Below are 27,481 nucleotides of genomic sequence, written 5' to 3' on the forward strand. Positions count from 1 at the left end.
TCAATATTCTTCTTTTTGATAGCATAACGTAAGTTTTTAAACTCAAAAAATGTGGTCACAACTTGTTCTAAAATATTCGAAGAGATGGTGAATCTTTCCACTCCATATTTAGGCGTTTTGAGTTAAATTATAGTGATATACCAAAGTTTCAACCAAAGCAACAAATATTTCAAGAAATACGAGTACATAGGAATTCTGGTTAATAACAGCAAAATTTACTCCAAAAATCAGATGTCGAATTCACTTCGATCTGCTCTTAGTCTTATTATACAGGGTCATTATAAATGATTGTCCCATCGCAGTTGGCGTTGAAAACCCACACAAATTTCCAGTACCGCCGGTAGCGGCACCTATCTCTAGTCTCACTCATGTTATGGTGCTTGCGGCACATTCAACTACGTCACCAATGCCTACTGCGATGGGATAATAATTTATAATGACCCTGTGGTCAACCCAATTCATTGTGCAAAATTTTGGGGTATCAGGCGCGTAATGCATGTTTACAAGATTCTGTGTGAAGTTTAAAATTTGCAGACAGTCTTTAACCATTTCAGATTAAGAAGACCAACACTTCACTTATCTGTTTATAGATTTCTTACGCGAATAAGCCCAACAACAGCACCTGTGTTAGGGAGAGTAAACGAATGTTTTCCTTCATTAAATCCTTCTCTAAATTAAGAAAAATAAATTTGCAACAATTTTATGTGACTGCGATTAGCAGAATGAAGTACGTAACAACGTAATTCATAATGTATACGTTTAATACCTACCTACAATGTGTTGATACATATATTAAATCAAAATCAGAGTAAACTTTTTCTTGCTTTTGACTATCTTGTTCCCTACTGTTAATATCAGTGTTATCGACCCTAAAAACTAATCAATTGGTACAGTTTTGAATGGACAAAGTTGAATGTCTCAATACATATATGTATAGGTATGCATATATTTGATGAAAGTCACTCTCTTAAAATATTAAAATTACAACACTGCACACATACAGTGTGGAAATTATCGGTTCCTGTTGGGAAGATTGACAACACCTCTATAATATAAATATGTATGAATGAAAACTTTCCGAAGATATCCTAACCACATTTTACGAGTCACAAGATTATCATTATGAATAAATAAATACAACACACTCATTAAAGGATCGTGATGCTATTCCGTTTCATTGATTAAAACGCTGCTAACGAAACTGGTTATTTTTCAGGTCAAAGGTTAATGTTACTATTTTACTAAGATATTTTCTTACATAATACAAACACAAGCACTTTTATTTAGGACAATTACAATCATATTAATAACTTTCAAATATTCACGGTGTATGTGTGTCGAAATAAGTAAGAAACGTTGCATTGCATAAAAGAGGAAACTGTACCTCGTACCCCCATAGGAAGGGTATTGATAATTAATTAACCTTAGTAATTTGTAATAAACAAAAGTCACTTGTAATAAACAAAAGCGATGCCGTTATCATGGCCAATTAAGTTTAAACATTGATAGGCGCAGGCGCAAAGTTTAACGCTAAAAGGCCCAGTCGTTTTCGAATTATGTATGTATTTAAAAAAAATATATTTTGATTACATGTTGATAATACATATTAGCAGTTCAATGTCCTTTTTGTTGTGCCCGAAACAACTGGGTTTTAGCGTTTAAGAGGAGTAAAAACAAATTAAAGAGAAAAAGTCAATTTTATCCGTGATATCATTTTGGAAGATCAATAAATCATCGTAAAACAAATATCGGAGACTTTGAACATTTCATATGAACGTGCTTTTCATAAATCATAAATTGTGTATGAGAAAATTATCACTTATCAGCTAAATCGATACCCAAATGCCAGAATGATGACCAACGGCGAATAAGGGTGACAATATCCACATCGATTTGCAGCCAATTTGAAGATAGTTGAACCGTATAGTACAGTGGATGAAAGAAACTTACGTTCATCATTAGAGAGATCAGAGACCAAACAAATATTAATGGTTCCACTTGGTCTTCTAAAAGTTGATCTCGATCCCACCATTCTTTAATTTTGGACCCGAATATATTGAACACAGTTTTAGATTCACTGAGTTTCGGACAAGTGTCAAAGCAGGCAAGTTTTATTACAAAACCCAACATTTAAAATGAATGCTCTATACCTTCAAATTTTACATTAAATTTTTAACGACAAAATCTAATCTTTTCGTTGAATCGGACAAGTGATTTACTTAATTGTTTGTGTAGACCCCTATTTTTTAATGTTTAACAATCTAATAATAATCGCGCATAATTTTAGATAAAGAAAACATGTGTTAAAATTACATTTTTTAATTTGAAGTAATTTTATTATTACTAATCGAACCTTCACGATCTAAAATATCTGAATTTTAAATTTCATAAAAATCCGTTGGCAAACAACCGAGACATTAGGCTCGAAAGTCTTAGCTGTGACATCCTGTATATGCAGCTCCACCAAAAATCTGAACATGAGTCATACTGAGAAATTCCACCGAACATTATACTCCAGGCAACAATGATCTATAAAACTGCAATGTGCGTTGAATGCGTCAGTTTCAATAGCTAAGAAAGGATACATTTTTATTGATATTTTAATCGCTATTTTAATGGCTTGCAAACGCAAGCATAGCAAATATAGTTCAATTATTTCGTCAAACTACATATTTAAAGGTTTAGCCTTTGCAACCTTAGGCCCTTGGTGCAAAGAAACCATCGATTTCATTAATGTCATCGGAAACCGACTTATCGCGGAATCAGGCGATTCAAAATCAAAGAAATTCTTTTTGGAGAGGATTTCCCTTGCCATTCAACGTGGAAACGCTGCAAGCATTCGGGGCACTTTTCCAGATTCGGCATTATTGTCGGAAATTTTTGCATTGTAAATAAAAAATGGTATGTAATTATGTTATTTTACATAAAACTTCATATATCGCTATGTTATTTTTTTAATCAATTTTTTTAATCGTATCCCACCTCCACCCGGCGGCACGGCAATTTTGCCGGAGTACATACACTATTACGGATAATACTATCAAGTAATAGTGCAGTGCTTATCAACATAATTACCGGCGTCTCGCCTCCACATTTTGACTTTTTTGTGTTTTATGTTCTGTGTCACTGTTAAGGAATTTCCTCACGATGTGACATGAGTATAATAATATACCTTTTTGAATTTCAACCACCAATGTGTTCTCTAAGTCCAAAATTTTTAAATTTTTAAAAAGAGATTGCGGTACTATTCCTGTTGCTGAAATTATAAATGGTAAAATCGAAATTTTTTCTAAACACCAAAGATTTCTCATAGCAACGGAGAGTTCTAAATATTTATTAATTTTTGTATTATATGTCTGTGTTATATTGTGTGAATTTGGAACAGCTATATCTAAAAGATATGCTTGCTTTTGTTGTTTATTTAAAATAATAATGCCTGGTCTGTTATGCTGAATGTGAATGTCAGTTAAAACTGTGCGATCAAAATATAATTTGTAATTGTCATTTTCTAAACAACTTTCTGGTTTATAAATGTAATGTGGTTGTGTATCCTTTAATAAATTGAATTTAACTGCTAAATTCATGTGTATAATTTTTGCGAATTTATCATGACGTTTTTTATATTTGCTTTGAGCCAAAACGGTGCAAGAAGAAATTATGTGTTCAATGGTTTCCCCTCCAGTTCCGCAAATCCTACATTTATCAATGATCGATTGTAAACCGCTAATTATTGAATTATTAATTAATTATTAATTATTAATTATTAATTATTTAATTATTTTTGACTTATCATTTGACCACATATTTATGTATGAGTTACAGCAATACCTACAGGCGAACAAAATCTTGATCTCAATTTGTCAAATAAGTTATTCAAATCTAAATGACACTGACAACCTAATTTACATAGATATGTTGCGTTGACAGCGATTTAAAATCTATAAATTCAGATTAATGTTTCCATTAATTGAAAAATAATTTTTAATACTTTTTGAAAACATGAGATATACATCGTACATCACTGAACTAAATAACAAATGATTTCAGAATTGATAAGAAGCATAACCGTAGAAAGTTTACTGTGCTAAAATCTAGTAAGCCCTGGAAGCTCTAAAGCTCGGGACGGATTTTGTAATCGAGTGTACATATTATGTAGCTACATTGGAAATAGCATCAAAAATCACATTAAAAATGGCGTACTATTATTGGGAGCACGGAATTTCGGGCAGACTTGAAATTTGACTGATATGTGAATGTGAAATAGGCTTTAGGTGCTAGACGTATTAATACCTCATTTTAATATCAACTATTGTCTCATATCATTTTGCAAATTGCATTCATCAATTCTGAAAAGCTGCAAGTGCTTAGATGTGATTTTCTGAGAACTAAACCGTCTTTTTTATTAAACTTTGGAAATCAATAACTAAAATGTAAAATAATTGTGCATAACTGTGACAGTTTATTTTGAAGTTCCGTCAAAATTAATTATTATGACATTTATGACAATAAAGCTTAGACTACATTGGGTTTTTTTAAATGACATGTAAATTGCTGCCCGAAATTCCATGCTCGCCATAGTACTTATGTATGTACTTACAAACGATTTTATGCAAGTATCCTAGCAGAATAAATTCTCAATTAATTGTTAGAAAGCCAGTTGTGAAATGTGCTTGGGCTTTAGGACTATGTCACGGTATATAAATGGGCCACTCCTTCAATTACGGTCTGGTGAAAATTTCCGCTTTAATTACTAATACTTTATTGAGAGGGTGTAGTATTTAAAAAATGAACACGCCAACAGATTCCCGAAAATTATTTATTCCACGAATCACGAAAATATTGTGTGTAAATTTATGACTAGAGTCCGACCTCTTTGCATTAATTCAATAAAATTTATTATAGATAAAATATGTAGCCAAGTTGTAACCGGAAAAAGCTTCCTGAGAACGTGTTGCCGAGTGTGTTTCCAGCAAAAGCATGCAAACGTTAGAAGATTTACAATTAGCATTATACACGTGATGCTATTCCTTTGTTTTTCCGCCTTGGCTCGTCCCGTGTTTCCTTGTAGAGTACCATGTTATAGGCAGAATATAGCCTAAGGGAGTCCGTTTCGGCTCAGGGACGCGAGGGTCGCGGGTTCGATTCCGATCCAGGGCGAAATTTAAAATAATAAAAAAAAAAAAAGGCTATATTCTATCTCGTGATTCGGAAGTCACGTTAAGCCATTGGTCCCGGTCTACTGAGTTGGTCATCATGCCCCTCATAGATTTGTAAACCAGTCCTAGACTGTGTAACAACATTTTATAATAAATATGCGGTCGATCATTGATAAATGTAGGATTTGTGGAACTGAAGGGGAAACCATTGAACACATCATTTCTTCTTGCACCGTTTTGGCTCAAAGCGAATATAAGAAACGTCATGATATATTCGCTAAAATAATACACATGAATTTAGCAGTTAAATTCAACTTATTAAAGAATACACAACCACATTATATTTATAAACCAGAAAGTTGTTTGGAAAATGACAATTACAAATTATATTTTGATCGTACACTTTTAACTGACATTCATATTCAGCATAACAGACCAGACATTATTATTTTAAATAAACAACAAAAGCAAGCATATCTTTTAGATATAGCTGTTCCAAATTCACACAATATAACACAGACATATAACACAAAAATTAATAAATATTTAGAACTCTCCGTTGCTATGAGAAATCTAAAAAAATCGATTTTATCACTTATAATTTCAGCAACGGGAATAGTACCGCAATCTCTTTTTAAAAATTTAAAAATTTTGGACTTAGAGAACACATTGGTAGTTGAAATTCAACAAGGGTGTATTATTATACTCATGTCATATCGTAAGGAAATTCCTTAACATGACACAGAACATAAAACACAAAAAAGTCAAAATGTGGAGGCGAGACGCCGGTAATTATGTTGATAAGCACTGCACTATTACTTGATAGTATTATCCGTAATAGTGTATGTACTCCGGCAAAATTGCCGTGCCGCTAGGTGGTGGAGGGTTAAGAAAAATAATAAATAATAATAATAATACCAATATTAGTTTTTACAATATTTATACATATACGTATTTGCGATTCTAATATGTATGCTTCGTGCATCGAGAGATTGGGAAATTTTAATTTAAATTGTATTAAATTAACACAACACTACATAATGCACTAGAATACACTAATTAGGGCATAATTTCAGGGCAAAAATGTTACTGCTTGAAAGATATATTTCAAATTTTACGTGCGCTAGGTACTACTTTCTCTACGTAGAATTTAGTGATTTTTATTATGTTAACCAATCTCTCGCTGGACAAACTATACATACTTCTTCCTGTGTCGTCTGCAAAGGATTTTTTCTATTTTTTAATATATTCTTTGTATATGTTTAATAAATATGAATGAGGCCGATTAAGTAGTTCTATGGCAGGCAAATTATTAAAAGTGTGGCCTCGAATACCTGTTAGGGTTAGCATACGCAGCAGGTTATAATGACAAACTCCTGGATCTTGGAATGCAGTGCAGCATTTTCGCATTATTACCACGTCCGCTTCTACAGTTTTAGAGAATGAATGTATACCGCAATGCAGCTTCGAAAATGTTCGTTAGATTGGAACGATTTTTTATAACAAAATTTATTTTTAATTTTTATAATTTTAAAATTATTCAAGTTTTAAAAGATTTATTTATCATACCACCGAAGAACACAGTTAAAATATATGATTGTTTGATAAATCTTCAGTCATTTGAAAATAGTAACGGCAAATGAATTTAAAAAAAAGCTGCATTTTCCATTAAATCGAATAATTTTTAAATTAATAAACATCTGTCAAAATAAATATAAAATCATACAGTGGTCTAAAATAATATCGTGTCATTAGTGCCAACTAAAATTAAATGCTTAAAAGGGAGCGGTTCAAATTGACCATTAATTAACTTAATTTGATTATCAAAATAAAAACTGTCTAAATTTCACTTTAACCTTCAGCTTTAAATTAATGTGTAATTTTCACGAATTCCCATAAATTCCGTTTGAGAACGAGAATATAATATGTAATTGTGTTTTCATTTATTGCTACAAATACAATTTGGAAGTAAGCTTATTAAGTTCTTTTTTTTATTGTAGTTTGTCTAGTTATTTACCTTACACTCCAGTGGTTTTAGTTTAGTAAAATTTTAGTATACATAGTTTTTTTCAGGTACATATTTGCTACTTGAGAATGTGATGAAAATTCACTGAAGCCCTTGGTGTCACCTCCAAAATGATATACTCGTACATACAACATATTTACTAAATTACGTAAGGTTGTAGGTAAACATTTATGCTTGCTAAACAATGGCAATTTTTGATAGAATCTTAATTATTAACATTCATTGAACGCACACCCTCTTACCTCTCCCCCAACTTGCTGTGAAGGTCATGCCAACAGAAAAAGAAAAATTTCATGCATTTGCCTTCATTTCACAATTTGAATAAGTAAATTATTAAAACATAAATACAGTGTGGAACAAAATGATTGTTATCTAGTTACGTTTGCATTACCTTTATAAAAATACGAAATGCCGCTCTACAAAAAAAAAGAAGGCCTAACCTCAAAATATGTTTCCAAATTCCAAACATGATTTACTGCGAAGGGATGATATGAATGCAAAGTTGAGATTGAAATTGAAAAGGAAATTAAAAAGGAGCTAACAAAAGCAAGTCACAGCTAGTGTTGAAAGTGACCACCAACGTTTGTTAACTCAATTTTGACAGAACTAATACATATGTAGTTTAGCACTTAAAAAAAAAAAAAAGAGCGGTGCAGGAATGTGCAAAAATTCCAAAGCAAACTAGATGACAATCATTTTGTTCCACACTGTATTAGATACATATTTGAATAGCCTACTTCCTAAATTTAGAAAAAGCCTAATAATGAAAAAAACTATATGATATTTAATTATTATAATTATTGATTTCAGTTCAATGTGTAGTGTTTGGGTATCTGTAGAGTCCTAATCTGTGGGTACCACTAAAACAAACATTCACTATAAAAATTCCTTATTTTAATTACTGTTGCATTTGAGTTTACCACTGAATGCATAATATAATCTTTGAATATTCTTTTATAATAGTCCGATTATATGCATCCACTCTGAAAATTCAAGTGGAGAAAAATGTCAACTGTCGAATAACTTAATACGCATGGACTCAAGTTGAAATTAAAACATATTTCAAACATTCTTTTTACATTTAGATGGTACCAGGATTACCATTACCAACCTAATAAATTTTGTCATATTGACCTAAATTGTAGAATGAAGGGTATGCCTGTAGAAAGCATTTTCAAGAGAGTTATTAATGGAATAGATAATTTATTCAGTAATTCAGATTTTTTCGCATTTTATGAAGTGGAAATTTTGCACAATTTGTCTTTTATTTCCTTTTTTCGGTATCATTCACTATTTAAATGAATTTAAAAACACCTCGCCTTATTGACAACACACCTGACTAATTTACTCATTATTTCAGCATAGTGTTGTCGGTTATTTAAATGTCCGTCCAATAAATGACTGCTCATGGTCATTTATCGGACATGTCATATTGATAAATGTCCGGACATTTATGAATGTGCGCCCAATGGACAATATAACATTATACTTTTTTTGTTTTTCGTCTTACAGGTTTGTTAATTGTGTTTTACTGTTTAGCTCTATTTATAAAAAAACATTTATAATTAAAAAAAGTCATGAAATTATTCATAATTCTCATATTCGTAACACAGTTTGGATATTTTTTATTTTTCTGTTGTGTATTTATTAATATTAATATATCGAATTAAAGCTCTTGATGAGACCAATAAAATGACGTCACTCTAAAGTTATTCTATAAAGGACCAGTAAGTGACTGGTCATTTCTCGGTCACATTGGACGGTCACGTCACAAAAAATAAATGACCGGACATTTTGCAACACTATTTCAGCTTCAGCTTCAGCATAATGTAACAAATTTTACGATAATGCAGTGCGAGTGTTAAGTCAAGCCAATTTTATAAAATCGAAATATGTAGTCGAATTTTTTAATACTCCTATAGGACAGATTTATGTTATTTTTTTTAAAACGCGCCTTTTCAGATCATTGTCATTATTCGATCGTTTTTGATTTCACATTAAGACGTCATCGACAGTTTTTCAGATAATGATGTTTAAAGCAAAAACAAAAATGCACACAAAATGAGTTTGGTGGAGTATTGACAGAGTCTAACAGTTTCAGAACGATCTGCACCTAATAAAATATCATTAATTAACTAAAAATAATAATTAAAGCAGGTGTTGAAATTGCTAAATTCTTAATAATATTCAAGCAAAAATCTAAAATCTTAGAGAATACTACGCAGGCGGTTTGCATGATATAGTTTACGTCAAAAGTATAAAAGAAACAAGTGTGTTTGTTCCATTTCATTTTCTTAAATGATGCCACCTTTAACATAACACCTCTTTTTTATACATATTATGATAGATGAAAATTGGACATTAACTATGTATTTCTTTTATTATTTTGTTTAAAAGAAGAAGGCTGCATATCCGTAACAGGTTTCATTCATTTCCTTTTCTATTAAAGAAATTTTATGTTACATCTTTACTGTTTTGCTATAAAATATTATTAAACATTTTCCACAGTAAAAATCGTTTATTTTTTCGTATTTACGTACTCGTTTCATTACGCTGTTCCAGTAAAATTAATGTGCATACATTTTTTACTTAACAATTTTCTCTTTTAATCCCAATGTCCACAATAAACCGTGTGGCAACGGCATAATAAAAGCTCTAATAAATGATCTTTTCATAAAATAGGCGTTAGATTGGGTTAAGGCCAACCAATCAATATGTCAATGCTATTTAAGTGAAAACCGGGTGCCGAAGTAACTAACAACAGATTAATTATCTTGTCACATGGAAGATATTATTTAAAACGAATTTTCTTCCGGCAAATTATTTTCGAATTTATTCCCAAGAAACTACAAAATATTACCTGTCAAAAAATACTACCTAAAGATGTAGAATTTTCAAATTATGTTAATATCATCAGAAATGTTACTTTTTAACGTTTATTAACGTTATTGGAATTAAATTTAAAAAAACTTTAACTTTTTTTCTCTAAAAAAGTCCGGAACGAGTAGGTACAGTTGCGGAATTAAAATTTCGGGCACTATTGTCAATGTCATGATATAAACTCTAAAACAACCTTTACGTTAATAACCTTATTTTTTACTCTTGTCATGTTTTTGTCTTTTTGGCATTCAAAAATTGTCATTTGTGGCATAATAACGGGTAGGCAACATATCAAAGCGATGTCAGTCATGATGACAGTAGAAGGTGCTTTACAGAGATTTTCTTGAAGTGACAGAAAAATAGTGCCCGAAATTTTAATTCCGCAACTGTAAATAGTTTATAGTCACCGTAATATCTACTGCAACTACAAAACTCAATTATTATTACACTAAATGTTTCATGATTTCTGTAAATGTACAGTGACACTCAACATACGTATTACTACATGTGTAATAAACTTTTTGTCAAGAGTAGGCATCTTAAAATATTTATTTTTTGCATTAAATATTTCTTTATGTTTAAAATTCCAATACTACCTATATACATAGATATATGCCAAACAAGTTTCTGACAAAATTACTATAGATATCAAATTGTTAGTAATGATTTAAGAGACACAGGACAAACAAAATCGGCATTTTGGAGTTACTTAATTATAATGGTTAATGGCCATGTGACGATAAGCAAATATGTACGTCGAAGACAGTTTAAAACGATCAAAAGTACAAAAAATTTAACATTAATACATATGTACTTACAATTTCTCGTAAAATAACTGTCAAGAAATGATTGCGGGAAGCTGTAGCAGCTAAATACAGAATTTTCGATCGATTTTAACGACGTCCATATATTCTCAAACACACCCAAAATGACGTCACCTTACTGCCTTAATTCAAAAAGTCAACGAAATATCCACTCTACCGTCCCTTGCGCCACTCACCATTCATTAAACCATTTACAATAGGGGCTTCTAATGACAATTTATTTGAATGATTTCGATTTAGTGAAATCAATTAACATACCTATTTAACCAACCACATAAACATGATTATTCAAACGCAATAACTGTATAAAAAATTAGTAAAGCAAACTTTTATCTATAATCTTCAGGAAGAAGGTTTACTACAAACAATTAGAATATTAGTGCGAAAATTGTTTACCAAATAAAATGTATATTTAAAAAAATGTTTATTGAGGCACCAAAATATCCCACAGTGACGAATTAAAATGATCAAGTTACATTTTTATGTAACTAACATTTTAATTGGTTGTATTAAAATGTGGTATGAGTTAATTAAACAATGCAATTAACAAATTAACTCATTTCAACTTTCATGAAAATTTAAAGAATTATTTTTTTTACAAATGTATATGTATTCAGAAAAACATTTTATTAGGTAAATATTTTTCAAAACTACATGAAGAGGGCTGGGCACATGAGGTGCCCGGCTTCGTCGAGTGTTACTAGAAGCGTAACGAAAAAGGATATGACTCAATCAATAAAATCTATTGTAACGTAAACCAAACCAAATAGCGGAGAAAGTCAATAATAAATGCCAAGCGTACTAAATGCTTTCATGATATGAAAATAAATGAAAATATTTTTTTATTTGCACAAGGACATTAAAAAAATTGGTTGACCTTAAATTCAGTGATATCAAAAACCCCTTCCTCAAATTTGTTACCATGCATTTTAATGAGCCCCCATTCCATTTTATACCCAGCAACAACACAATTAAAGTCTAATTTATTTTAATTTTATTCATAATATGTCTTTCCAGAGCAAGATGTATTCTATTAGCTATGCCTCGTTGACATCTATAATTTATTTTAAATAAGCAGCCTCAAAAAAATATTAAATTATGAATTAACTACAATGTTAGGACGAACTCAACAAACATTCAATCAGCTTCAAAAAATTAATCACATAAAATTCACCATTCAATAATAAAGAAATATCTGTTTACATTGATGAAGCTCATATATCATAGTTTATTTATAAATAAAATTCTTTTGAGATAAGACAAAGCTATTCCACATAATAGAGGCTCATTGAAACTTCATATTCCGGATAAAAATAATTTTAAGTAGGGAGATAACCAGCAGAGCACTATTACATCAAAAGCACACCCATTCAAACGTTACCAATGGAATTTCTTTAGAGGGCTACCTATATTAGGTCAACGAAAACACGATAACGTTCGTTCATAAGGAAATTAAATTACCCCTTTGCATTTTTACTTCTTCTGACAATAATATGGTGTCAGTAACGAAGTACCCTTCCAACTTAATCTATTTCAACATGCAATCGAGTTGATTTAGCGTCACAAAAATTTTTACTCCCTACACTATTGATTCTGTTTACTTTGCCTAAATTTACTGGTTATGACTTTGATTTAACACATTGTGAAATTCATGGATCGTTGGTTAGGTTATTAAATAATTTTCTACAGCTGCTACTAGTGTTATTCAATACTCTCTGAAAACAATAATTTAACTTGAAACTTTAATTAAGAATTACTCACAATGGAATGTTCTGTTTTTATTGTATTTTTTATATATTCAAAACAAATTCTTAATGTCGTTTTTTTTGTTATCATTAATACGTACCTACCGTTCTAACTAAAATACACCAAGTTGTTCCATTTAAAAACGAAGCTGTAACCCAATTAACGAAACGCCCAAAACCTGCCCGTTCATATTGAAAGTATCTTTCATTAAAAAAAAAATTATATGAACTTATGTACTTCCGAATATCAACTGACTTGCACCAATTTGGTTGTTTTAAAATATGCAGTGATTCATGAGAGTATATAAAAATAAATTACAAAAAGTGAAGCCACCAATGTGGGAATGTAGCTTGTAAATATAAACGAAACTCACAAGTGACATCAATCTTTCTTCTTCACGCAATCCAAAAGTGAAATGTAACATAAACATAACCTAGAAAGTTCATCTTTTATTGCATTTTGTTACGCAAACTATTTTAGTGTTTATCCGTTTTATAGACTGAAGCTATCGTTTCATTTAACTTAAACAAAATTAGTAGAATATCATGTTGTTGCGATTGATGTTCAATAGACAAATATGTACCTAGTAGTCCTAGTATGTACTCAAAATAAATATATAATATCTTGGACTGTTAAATTTAAAAAATTAAAAACAAAATAAATCACATGAAAAATGTACGTTAAAATCGTCAAATATTTAACACTAAAACTCCGTTAATTAAAAAAAATTGTTTTTACCAATTAAATGGTCGAAAAATATATTTATCCTCACATTCATCGTACAATATCTACCAGCTAGCTAAAATTATAACGCTCTCCAAGCTGTAGATCCTAGATCCTACAGTGAACCGTAATGCACCACGTAACCCCTTCCGAGGGTTAATTGTTAGCATATGTCTTCAGCTTTTAAAATTTAAAAAGATACCTACTAATGAACCGACACACAATAAAATTGGCAACTTTAAAATGTATTGTGTTTCAAAACTGTTCCTATGCGAGTTACAGATAATATTAAATTAATAAGAAAACAAAACGGTGCAGTCAATGCCCGAAGAGTTTCTTGGTCGCACTTTTAAATGAAACACTTTATGTGGTCACTGAGCAGGTAAATATTATAGGCTGCTGTGTTGAGAAATTCTTACCGGTATAAAGAAGTACAAAGGTAAACGCCAAAATCTTCGTTTCCATTCTTCTGCTAGCCGCAAATTAATCAATGAGAACAGTAAACAAAAACGAACAGTCCTTAAACTACGTTGACAATAACACGCCGGTCCGTACTTTTACTCTTTTTATTTCATTCTACCGCACTTCACCACGCAACACACTTGCTTGGAGTCCGTAACATTCGCGGGATCGCGGGACAACAGCCCAGTGTATTTTTAAAAGATACGCACGCGCGTAGAAATCACGTAACACAACAAGATGAAACTTTCGGTTACTCCGAAGCGACGGCGAAATACATGTCTTCGACTCCCATCAGAAAGTGTTTATTGTACTTACAGTTTTTATACATCGTATTGTTCTTTCACCTTATCGCTATTTTTTTGTCATTAGTCACGTAAAGAATTTGCACAATCTGTTAACGTGAAATCAGCGCACGTACTGCATAACCAACAGAAGCTAAATTTAACAGTGATTCAGTCCAGGTTGTTACCGTCCTTATGGTTGATGGACCACGAAAGAATACGTGTTTTTATAGCAATAATTTACTCTTAGATTTCAAAGAAACGTATTAAAATAAAGAAAAAACATTATTGTTCCATATACATCATGTTATAAACATTAAAATTAAAATTAAACATGAGATACATATAGAACTTTCAGGATGGAATCTTCTCAACAAATCTTTTAACGTAATACACAATATATTTACCTTTCTCATTACATTTATGTAAATAACTTTTATAATGTGCAAAATATATACAGTGAGTTTTTTTTAACTGGCCATAGGGTTTTACATGTTAATTTTTCAACCCCCTGTTAACTTTTGTCCTCATGAAAATATTCAACCCAGTTTTGTAGTAAAGTTGTGGGATGTGATAATGTATTGAAACAATTTCAATTTAATAACCAAAAGGGCAGTAGCAAGAAATAAGCTAGCAAAAAGACGTTTTTTGAAGTGCGTTTGCTTCAATTTTAATTTTTCAGTAGGCTAAAATTTCACTTGAAATTTGTAAATTTGATATGTACTCTCGTGTCAAAAATAAATTACTCCCTAGAATTTGAACTTTTAGGGAAATAACGTTTTTCATGTTGTGTGTAACAGAATTTTCAAAAGTAATTTTGAATGCCTAAGGTTGGTTACTTTGAATTGAGAGATTAAATCCAAATAAATATGCCGCCAGTAACCAAAATTGATTGTGAAACGAAAAATCATCTATCACTTAGCGAGAAATTAGTCATTTGCAACTGTTACAATTGATTTGCTGCCTTACATTTTTGGGATATCTTTTGTTTGTCACCAGAAACCACATAGCCTCCAACCTAACCAAATTTATCGCAACTTAGTAACGAATATCCCTAAATCCTAGGGATAATTTATTTTTGACACGAGAGTAATGATTGTGTAATTGCTTAGCTGCCTGTGGAGGCTATTTTAAACGTTTCATTTAATTTTTACTGAAGTAAAGAACCTTGTTATAACATAAAAATAATGAATCTATCGTTATTAAAGTAATGTTCAGACTATTTTTTGCAAATAAAATTTTTTTGGTAAATTGTCTATTAATAGTAATTATACACCAAGGTAGAGAAGACATTTTTTTCACTACTAGTCTCAGAAGGCGTCATTATTGACTCTCGAACCGACCCCAGAAGTAGAATTTCTCTCCCTTGGTTAATAATAATTTTCATTATTAACCAAGGTCAATAATGAACAGCCGTCACCTAGCAACGAAAGATTTTCTTTGATTTTATTGGTTAACGTAGACAGACGATTTTCAATTTTCATAGCAACCGTTGAAAAATGAGAACTCGGATCGTCGCATCGGACAAACAAATTTAATTAATAATTATTATTAGAAAGGGTTTTAACGGATCTAGTAGTGAAAAAAATAGTATATAAACCACGCTAGAGAAGACAATTTTAAGCCTCGCTTCTTTATTCTAACTACCTCGGCTTAAAAAAATGTCTTCTCTACCTTGGCGTATAATATACTATTTTTAAGCCGAGGTAGTAAAGGGAATAAAGAAGCGAGGCTTAAAATTGTCTTCTCTACCGTGGTGTATATAGGTATTATTTTTTTCACTACTAGATACGTTAAAACCCTTTCTAATAATTATTATTAATTAAATTATTTTGTCCGATGCGACGATCCGAGTTCTCATTTTTCAACGGTTGCTATGGAAATTGTCTGTCTACGTTAACCAATCAAATCAAAGAAAATCTTTCGTTGCTAGGTGACCACTGGTTAATAATGAAAAATTATTAACTAGTAGGAGAGAAATTCTACTTCTGGGTTCAGTTCGAGAGTCAATAATGACGCCTTCTAAGACTAGTAGTGAAAAAAGATATTTTCATATTTGATGGCGGAAACAAAAGACTTAGAAATGTCACAAAATTGTATTGTCAGTTTCTAGTAATTCTTTAGTCCCTAAAGGGTACCATAAATAACCCACGTCGACCTCTTTTGTGGAAATGACCGCCCAATTTAATAATAAATCATAGCTAAATTTTGCACTTTAATATAAAATTTCATTTATTTCAAAAATCGGTGATGCTTTCATGATTTCAATGACATCAAATTTGTCCTAAATGTTTCAGTGAAAATAGTATATTATGTTATGAGGAGCAAAAATGAAGTTTTATGTGCTGCGGCTGGTAGATTGGCTGCCGAACGCAGTGAGGCAGCAAACCAGCCAAAGCATTGCCCCAAAATTCGCGGAACAACTCAGTGGGGCAATGTCAACTCATGTTAGAAAATTATGAGAAAAATAATTTAAAAATTATATATCTTTTAGATTTGAAGATATGGAGGCTTAAAATGTGCAGCTTTGATCTCGTTTATTTCAAATAAGTATTAAAAAAGATTTTGATTATTTGTTTTTTACTAGCCAATTCTATAATACATAATTCTGAATGATTGTGATCAGGTTTGCACTATTTACTTCATTATTTCCAGCATTTCCAAAAAGTGATTTTATGTTGGTTTTACCCTTGTTTTACTTCAAATGACGTATGGCAACATGGCTTTGATTTTTTTTTCTTATTTCCATGGACACAACAAAAATATTTACAAACTATTGGGATAAAAACATAGATTGTTTTTAAATGTTGCCACATTTAGTGTAACAAAGAGATCCATATATTTTTCTTCCTTCCACCACCCTACCGTCAGCCCCGAGGAGACATACACACACATCCATGGCCCGGCGGAGGTTCCTTTCTTCGAAAAAATCCTCCCCCTTCGGTGGGATTCGAACCCACTAGCATCTGGAACGCGACCTCGGAGTACTTTCTCCGACAGCCATGCGGCCACCGAGCCACCTTGCATTTTATTACCTTAATCCCTCATTTGCGCCCACGCGTCCTGTACCTTTTGGGATTTCTAGCAAAGGGTAAACAGACCATAGCGCGATACTGACCAACACTGATCAACAATCCCCAAACCATAACTGAGCCTCCACCAAAACTAGCGGTTCCGACAAGATTGCACTAGGCAAATCGTTTTCCAGGACATCTGTAGACTTTCATACGCCTGTCATTAGAAAATCGACAAAACCTAGATTCATCGCTGAATAATACCTTAGCCCAATTAGTTTGTTGCCAATTTAGGTGTTCTTGAACAAAGTCTAGTCGCCTTATGCGGTGGCCTGCGGTTAAAAAAGGACCCGTTGCGGATACAAACGGCAGCAGATGATGCTGTCAATCTTCGCCTAATTGTATTTTGGCTAATTTGAATATTGTACCTCCGGGGAAAAGTCTTGCCTGAAGCTACAACTTGTTACAAATCATTCTCTCAAAGTTTGTTGGCGCAAAAATCTGCCTTGAGCTGTGTTTTCTACCTTGACCCAACCTTCTCGTATTGGCACCTGTCTCTCTAAATCAATTTTGAACCCTTGAAATGGTAGATTGAGTCACCCCCAACCGTCGAGCAATGGATTGTTGAGATTCGACTTCTTCGGAGAATACCACCACCACCGCACATTTTTCCGGGGAAAGGTTTCTTTGAACTCGTCCATTACGATCCATTTTACTGGAATATAACAATAACGGGCTACTTTCAAAGCACTTCACGTTAATAATTGACAGGAATGTCGCAAGGAATAAACAGAAAACAACACTGCTATGTTTTTTATTTCAATTAAACAGAACCCCTTCAACATTTTGTGTTGATTTATTTTCAAAAAAACTTAAATAAGAAAGGTAAACATATTTAAAGGCTTTTCTGCAACTATTTATCAATATTCAATGAAATAAACGCGCAGATATTAAAGTTAATAGTGTATTTTCTCAACTGGCGCAAGAAAAGTTATCATTTGCACAAAAATAATATTTACTCGGTTTGTTTTAATCGATAACATTCCATTGGGTGATGATAAGAGAAAACTGAAAAAACACGCATCCATGAGAAGGCCTCAAGCTTCAAATTTATCACAGATTTTTTTTTTATTTACTTTACTTTTTATTTTATTCGATTGACCTGTTTTAACTGACTTCCTGTATTTATCTATATACAGGTGCCCCAGAACTGCCTTCCCAGAGAAAAAAGCGTGTATTTGGGTAAATCTGAAAATCTGAATTTAAAGAAAAAAGTCTTATCTCAAGCGATAATCGAGAAAAGACTTCCTAAACTTAACCAACCAGAGTTGAACACCATCAAGGTAGGATGCCCGCAATTTTGCCTTATCGAAATTTCGAAGTTCTCTATCTAATTATTAAAATCTCTGTTCAGGGACTAATGGGGGCTCCAGGGGTTGTTCGGTCTAATGAAGGCTTCACTGTTTTCGGATATAGGCGCGCGTATTAACACATCGTATTGTTGTACATATTTATTTAACACTGTCGTCTCATTTACCCGCGCAGGGGTGGTTCTCTTTCTGTAAGGTGAGGGTGGCTCTACGCCCCGACAACTTCATAATTCGTCTTAGATCCAGTCACCTCATTTATTTGAAAAATTATTTACGTCAACTTGACATTTGTTAGACAATTTAGAAATGATTCGTAACTCTATTTCAAGAAGTTTGTTACGGAGCACAATTGTGCCTACAAATGAATGATGGCCATCTCGAACATTTGCTTTAATTTGGTTATTTTAGTTATCTATGTATTAAAGGCATTATCAGGAGATTATGGCACGAGGGAATGTTTAAGGCCCGATGAACGAGGGCTTTTAAATTTCCAAGGGTCATAATCGACAATTATGCCCGTGGTACATACGAGTACAACGTTTTATTCTATTTTATAATTTCTAAAAGATTTAATAGTTATTTATGTATTAAGGGCGTAAGAGGGCTTTTATGGCCTGAGGTGTGATTTTGAGCCCGAGTGATAACGAGGGCTAAAAACACGCTGAAGGCCATAAAAGCCAGTTCACGCCGGCAGTACATACACTATTTTATGCACGATTAAGACCTAAAACCCTAACATTTAACAAAAATTAATAAATAAATGTCTGCCCACACCACGGGATGTTTGCATCGCGTAGTGCTCCCGTCAAATTTTTAGTTTTGCGCGTAACTTTGGGAACAGTAAAAACACTCGTAGCCATTATGCCAATTGCAATTTTCGGTTATAAATCATTAACGAAATGATAAACGAGGATGAGAAAGCGGCAGAAATGAGTGTCCAGTATCGAGTAATCCCCATTCGGGATTAGGTAATTTAAGTTAAGTGGCAATTTTTTTCCTAATTTCACCAAAAATGTTTTTGACTTTTATTTGACATATCTTTATGGCCCACGGGCATAAAGTGATCCGTGGGCCATAAAGAGACGTTTATGTCAAGAAAATTTGTGCATAATTGTCAAATTATAATATAATCGTGCATAAACAAATATTTAGTATACGCTTGCCCGATATCGTTTTCTGACGACTGCCGCGCCGCCTCGCGGAGGCAGTGCGCAGCTTTCAGATAGTGTTTTCAAAATTCCGCCTGTCTTGATATGTAATATCACTCATAAAAACACAGGAATTTTTGAAATTTTCGCATTCAAGTGTACAATAAATCACGCAAATAATAACTTGCGGCTTTCAGTCGATTGATACGAGCTGTTTACGGAAAAAAAAATTGTCTAAAGGTAAAATTTTTGATTCGGAAATTGTTGCTATATTTTAAATACAAATGAGCAAGTTCAACGACAGAATTTCGATTCGGAACGTTTTTAGTGTGATTTTTGAGATTTAGCGATATAAAAACATATTTAAAGAGGAATTAGCGCGATTTTAATAGTATCTGGAACATTCTCATTGCCAAAGAGCAATTTCATGCACAAAATTGCGACTTTTTGTCCATTCTCCTAAAGATCAAGTGCATATTAAGGTGCAACGAAATAAAAATGTTTTGATGACAATAATTCCTAACATTCAATGGTTTTACTTTATGTACTTTGTCCAGTAAATTTAACGTAAGTACTACATCAATCAAGTAAATGATTAATCCAATTGAAATTAACTGCGTTATGCATCTATTGTTTATTTATTGTATAAAAAGTAACAATTAATTGTTGTTTTTTAATTCTCACGAAAAAGAGGTTTTTTGTTGTTGGCAAGTACGCATGCCAAATACATTATTAAAATTTCAGTTACCGATTCTTTTTTTCGGTATTTTTGAAACCCGAAACACAGCAAACACCTCCCCGATTGATCACTCTGTTTTTTTCCCTAAATAATTTGAATTTCTTACTTTCAAAAAGCCGATTTTACACGTCGTCAAATACGAAACTGTTTGTTTACAAACCGAAAAACGCCGCGCTCCGCCGCTTGGCGTCAATCGATATTGGGCAAGCCTATTCCTTAAAGGAAATCAAAAAGTTATGTGCTTGCAAATTTTAGTGTCGTGATATTTTGATGTTGTTAGAGTTACTGTGTATACAGTGTGGAAACTTTAACTGGAATAAAATTCCTAACTTGGGCATAGACGGTTTTTGTCAAAAAATCCCGAAACAAGTCGATTTTTGTTTTTCCTTGCCCACATTTTGGCGCATATGGTTTTTGCATATCTGCCCCCGGAAGCTTGCAATCACCCCTAACTTTTTTTTCAAATGGAAGGGTATGCCAAGTGACACCTCGTTTGAAAGGCTACTTCGCAAAGAATAGAACGCATATTTTTTCCTGAATATTTTCAAAGCCTACGCCCTAAAAAATAAAAACGTTCAAATGCAACAAACGTTCAAAATGGACACCGTTTGTTTCTTGGCCAATTGCAAATCGATAGTACCATGCATCCCTTACGTTTTACAACATTTCCGGTGTGATTTGCCTAATTTCATTTCTAAAACCGAACAGTATTGAAGATCTTAGGCAACGTATTAGATTCTAGCAAATTTTACAAACACTTTTCCTATTAAAAATTGTTTTGAAAAATGATTTTCGAAGTCTATTTTTTGAGCTCTACTTTTATAAAATAAAAGAATTTTTCAAAACCAACTGACTGATATATCGGGTCTGTCAAAAAGGACGGACCCAAAGAAGGTACAAAATTTAGGGTAATCATGAAGAATTTTTTTTTAACTTTTGGGCTTTTATTAACGCGCAAGAGCTTTTGGAAATTACAACTAAACTACCTGTAAACCAAATAATCCTGTTGACGTGGGAACATAATTGTATCCTGGGTTCATTTAAATTTATCCTCAATGTTGGCGCTGGAGAGTCGATTGAGAACGCACCACTCGTGTAAAAGCGTAACATTTAAACAGCTGATTCGTGATCCGTTATCCGTATAGTGCGTTCACAATCGAGTCTTCAACGCCAGCTTTGAGAATAAATTGAAATGAACGCATGATATGTGTCAACTTTCAAAGGCGCCGTCAACAGATATCCAAAAATATGATGAAATTCGGTGTGGGGGAGTAGTTATCAAACGCGGCAACATTGCTAGCATGCCAATAGTCTCATAGCAACAAATAAAAAACAACTTTATAAATAAATGTTAATGAAATTGTAATAGTTTTCAAATTGTTTTCAAAATGAGTTTTTCTTCTCCCTTCTCTAAAGTGTCACATTTTGCACTGACAAATAGTGTATAAAAAGTCACTTTAAATACGATTGTTCATTAGTCACAACTTGATGTCCGTTGGGGCGTTTTCGGCATATTAAACACGCTCGAAGTTTCTTTAAACACGGCTTGAATTTTTTTGACATTTTTAGCCCTAGATCAAGTTGGTATTTTGACGTTTATCAGTTTCGCATCCAGCGTAAAAGAAAACATCATTGCAGTTAAATATTCGTTCTATTTTGCTTGCTTGTTTCATTTGTTTGTCGTAGGAAAAGTATAGTATGCAACACGTTTTATAAAATTCTCTAGACCCTCGTTTATTAAACACTCGCTCCGCTACGCTTCGCTCGTGCCTAACATAAAACTCGTGTCTAAAGTGTCGTTTATAAAACTTGTTGCATAATATACTATTTACCGCAGATGAATATTATAGATTAATACTATAGTATAATTACATAACACTTTTGATTTACAATGAAAACATTTCCGATAATAATGCGGAATCTGACGCCGCAAAAAATAAGGCGACATTTAGTTGCAGACATACGCTATGTGTTTTCCTAATGGAAGACATCCCAGTGTGAATGTTATTACTATTAGGCGTCTTGACCAACGACTGAAAGAAAAAAAAATGTAACTATGACAACTATATACGGTAGTTTTTAGTTACCATGGCGTTGCTGCCATATTCATTTTAAGTTTCTGCAAGTTTTTTCTTTAACTGAAATCTGCAGAACAGTCTTTGCTACAAAATCAGAGTCTATGTTATGCTAGCTATGTTACTAAAACGCCTGTCCGTCCTTTTTGACACACCCGATATACCTAATACGTATTAGGAAATGTTTTACTCAAGTGAACAAATGGCATTTATAAACGAAAGTTGTTTTCTCAACGGCCGCAAGATCGACGGTGAGTGATCATTACAATGGTTTATCGCTTATTTTTAGTTAAATGCACAGGTTAAATTAATTACACTGGACATGCATTCGTAAAATTTTTCAAAATACTCTTGGTTAGATTTATTTAGACACTCAATATGTATTTTGTGCCTATAATCGTCAAAGTATTGTTTAGAAGTTTTCTCGCAAATTCTATTGAAACTTTTCCTGTTACACCCTATTTTCAATAGTATTTAACATTACTAGCATGGTAGAAGGGTTTTTACTGGCGACAGAAGGATATGACTGGAGAGCCGAAGGCGAGCCAATCACTTTCTGGAGCCAGTAAAACCCGTTATCTTGCGTGTATTGTTGAATATTTTATTTGTTCCACACTTGTAAATAGTTATACAAACTATTAAAAATTCCAGTATTTAAAAAAATCGTATGAGCTTTACACGTATTGCTTTGGAAACGCACGACACTCATATGAGTGTAAAATTTTACAGGCTAGCCAGTTAAGAGACATTTTCAGGCGAATACAGTGACTTGTAAAACTGACGTTTACAAGAGCGGAACAAATAAAAATCATTTCCCATTATTATATTCAATCATGTTATGTGTTTATTGGTGTTGCAGTTTAAGAGCCACGTGCTACTGCCCCCTTCATAATAGCCACCACTGCTCTTTATTAAAGACCAATAAGAGTTACAAATTTGAGTCAGGTCCCATTTAATTTATTTTTTGGAATGAAAAACGACTTCAAAGTAATGCCATTCTATTGAATCGATCAGAATGAAAAAAAAAATACTTAGAAGACTTAGCACCTTCAGATGTTAGAGGAGCTACGCCAGATAAACAAGCTTACGATTCTTCTTGCCCAGGGGCCTGCCAGGCAACAAAGATATGACACAGACCCAGGAAAGATCTCAGTTATACAAATATGGAACAGAATACATACTAAGTGGAGAGACTGACAGTCTGAACTACATGATAAAAAAGGGTATCGATCTTGTTATTGCGAGTCGCAAGGACAGGGAGTGGAACATTCGACCTTCTCAACTAATAAGACAGTTATTTGAGGAACGATATTCTGACACTTACAGGAAAGGCAATTAAGCATTCCTTCTACTCCACAAGGGCAAAGCTTCGGAAGCACGCATGCCTAAATAGTTCAAATGAATCAAATCACCTGTGTTCAGATATACTAAATGAGAAGATGCAAGATGGAGGTTACTAAGGACCGATCTTCAGCCGTTAAGTTCTGATGCAGGGGGTTGTAGAGGGTATATCAATATCCAAGAAACAGTGAGGGTTTTGCAAAGAATGAACTGATCTTTAATAATAATTAGTAACAAAGAATAACCGCACATAATCTCTTTCAGTAAACTGAATCTCAAAGAAACCATAAAACCATCGGTTTCGGATTCCAACGTGTCTTTTGACCCAGAGGAACGTTATGAAAGCACTGCAGTAAGTCAGACCGACATGTAAGGCTATTATTTCGAACCGGATGAAACACGGCCGATAAGATTATGGTCTAATTGGACAAAGTTTAGTAGGACAAAAAATATAGAGTCTGAGAAACCTACAGTTCTAGAAAGGTTGTACCCAGTGTCAGTCCTTCAATGTAACTTGACGTAATAGTTTCGGAATAAAGAAGTGTTTTTAGCAAAACAGTGAATTCTTATAGAGTACGTGAAGCATCAGTATACAGACGGATTGTTTTTGGATGTGTGGATGTAACGATTTCTGAAATTACTCCATTGTTATGTTTTGACAACTATTTGTCAGTGTAGTGTGGAAAAAGGACGACCTGGAGATTTATTTTAAGAAAAACAGGAATAATGCTAGGTTTACATCTGACACTTATTATATGATATTTATGTCGGACAGTAGCTATAGCTTAATGTAAATGGGGTAGAATTTCTGTCCGGTACATTTGTGGCGTATGTCTGCAATATCTACCGACACTTCTAGAGGTATAGGTGGAAACGGGTATTTTTTGCAGACACATGAATAGCGGCGATAAGTTGATTAGCGGTCTACTTTTGTGTCGACTGTCGAGAAATAAGTACTGAGTGCATTTCACTGCAATTTGTGAATCATTTTTATTTTCATTGTTGCTATTGTATATTATTTATCGGAAATGAGTGAAAAAAAAGAGTGGCTAAAAACAGAAATAGACGAACTAATTGACTTGTACCACAATAAGCCTGTACTGTGGGACGTAGAAGATAAAGTCTACAGGGATAGAATTAAAAAAAGGGATGCTTTGGTCGAGATGGCGGAGATATTTGCGACGTCAACCGAAGAATATACAGAGTATCTATAAAAGAACATATATCAAGAGTCCTGTGGAATTCGAATATATTTGATTTTTGCCATTTTGTCGCATATTGTGGTACCAAATAGAAAAACAGAGGTTATGTAACTTCATTAATGACAGGTTCTTTGATTTTTACAATAAAAGCAATTAAACTCCTTCGTGAGGCAGCAATCCATACTCCAACCTTTATAGGATGCCATCGGGTTTTTTTTATAACAATTTTCTGACAAGTGGAGAGTGGTACATCAGTCTGAAGTGATAACTTCCTAAGGGATTTTTTTTAAGTTTTGTTCCATTCGTTGGCGTAAATCTTCAACAATTTCGTCATTCACTGGCGGTCTTCCTACAGTTTTACCTTTTTCGATACTTCTAGTTGCCACAAATCTATCCACAATCCTTCTAACATGTCGAATTAAATTTGCTTCCGCATGTTATCATTTGGAAATTTTCCGAAAAATTCTTCCTTGCAAGCGTTTATTAGAATAAGCCCACTCTCCATTCTGCAGGGTACCTTTCGGTAAAACGACATCACAATGAAGGTGTTTTGCTCTAGCGATAAAACCATTGCGGTTTACTGAAAAGATTGCTTATTACTTACTGTAAACGTACGAAAATAAATATCGTACCTTCCTACTTCGTAACTTGTTTTTGGTATTCACAGTTCACACTTATGCGAAAAAACGTTTTAGTTTTGATAAAGACTGTTGAAGAAAATCACAAGCAAAACAACTAAGATGCCGAACTCACGCTAACATTTAATTAATAATTTGACATTTGTCATTTGACATCTAATTTGCCGGCTTCAACGGCTTGACATAGTTCGGCCAAAAAAAATATAGAGCCTCACAATTCCACAGGACTCGTGATATATGTTCTTTTATAGACACTTTATACCTATAATAATCAATAATCATACTTGCAGCAATTTTCCGCTTTGATAGTTTCATAACTCTTATGACAAAATTACAATATCAACGTAAATACAATAAAAATGTTTTTTGTTCGACACTGTCAGAATTTGAGAATTTTCTCCTATGTGAACGGATTTTGATAAATGTGACAACTTGTCAAAACGAACGTCAAGTTACTTTTAAAGATTTTAACCTATTTGGAGCCTTTAAGGGGGTCGTCGAACAAAAAAACGTTGTATTCAACTCGTTCTTGTGTATTGGACTCTTTGGCACTCGTGGGCCTTTAAAACGCTCGTTTTACTCGCGTTTAATCTGACCCACTCATATCAAAAAAAGCCCAATTTACACACGACACGAATCGAGATTGTTTTGTGACTTGTCTTTTGGGTTTCATTTTTACCTGGTCAGACTCGTCATCTTACGTGAATAATCCTGTATAGTGAGAGAGGAGCGAGATGTGTAGCTACATAAATCGCTGGTCTAGATCTAAACGGCTTTGATATTTATTGCAATCTTGGACATCGAGAGGTGTCATATGCTTGTTGCTGACATTTATGTCATGTAATTTATATCGCTTATTCAGATGTAAACGTACAATAAGGAACTGTACAATAATTAAGCTGATACTGGCTCAAAGTAATGTGAAGGAAACAACGTGTTTCTGAGGAAGCTAGTTTGCTGTTCCAACATGAATGTGTGGGTATCTCCTATGGTCAATTCTGTCACTCTGTTGAGGACATCTACCTCTCTGCGTGTTTCTTTACATTTGGCTAAAACAATCATAGTGTTGTCGAGTGCATTATATGTATCTATGGCATCTTTTAAGGCCTTAATCTGAGTCTGATTTAACAAACTAAGAACGTTCTTATTAGTCACACCGTACCATATTAGAGAACAAATTTTTATGTAACATACCCAGACCTGAAGAAAATCACAGTGGATTTTTTTTCAACACAACTACCTTCTGAACTGAATGTGTAAACAGGTGTAAACATCTTTAGAAATGTTACCTGGGTTTAGTGCACTAACAGATCTGCGTAAATTATCTGATTGTATCTAACTTTACAGAGTTAAATAGGTTGGGGAATAGTTTTATTGAACATCATAAACTTGGATCCGCACAAAAGTGGCACGTGCTGAAAACCTCGTGGGCGCGACTCAAAAAAACAGCAACGTAAAAACGGTTTCCTTATTACTATGTCAGGTAAATATCATATTTGTTCATTTTAGCATAACAGCAAATAACAGTCCATACAGTCATTTAAATAAATTAAGGGCCGGTTGCACCAACGCCAGTTAAAGTTCACTGTAGGTTAAAATGCTTCGTTAAGTTACCTATTGTTATAACAATGTTTTCGTATATTTTAATCTGTAGTTAAACATATATGTAATTCTAAACAAAGATACTGAGAGGTTAAAAAAAGCAGCTTTGAACTTTTTGTTCAGTTGTTAGTTTGATGCTATCGTTAAACTTATTGTATTTCTTAAAAAATAATAACAATTGAACCACAAATCCAAAAAAAAAGAAATCCTTTTGGAATTATATTTGGCTCTGCGTTGACCTTACAGTGGCTCTG

The 27,481-nt window shown here is 33.1% G+C and overlaps 1 protein-coding gene across 4 annotated transcripts in view; it reads right to left on the minus strand.

Annotated features, from left to right (window-relative positions):
- The window catches only part of LOC138124311 (lachesin-like), a 67,451-nt gene extending 53,439 nt beyond the window's left edge, over positions 1 to 14,012 (minus strand). For 2 of the 4 annotated variants that reach the window (XM_069039567.1, XM_069039425.1), the window contains exon 1: positions 13,775 to 14,011. In XM_069039567.1, coding sequence (XP_068895668.1) covers positions 13,775 to 13,820 — 46 coding nt within the window. In that variant the 5' untranslated portion in view covers positions 13,821 to 14,011. Of the gene's footprint in view, positions 1 to 13,774 lie in introns of all 4 variants that reach the window. The other 2 variants (XM_069039362.1, XM_069039497.1) reach the window with 2 other exon arrangements.
- Positions 14,013 to 27,481: the final 13,469 nt, after the last annotated feature.

Source organism: Tenebrio molitor, chromosome 1, assembly GCF_963966145.1.
Source record: "Tenebrio molitor chromosome 1, icTenMoli1.1, whole genome shotgun sequence".
Taxonomy (NCBI): domain Eukaryota; kingdom Metazoa; phylum Arthropoda; class Insecta; order Coleoptera; family Tenebrionidae; genus Tenebrio; species Tenebrio molitor.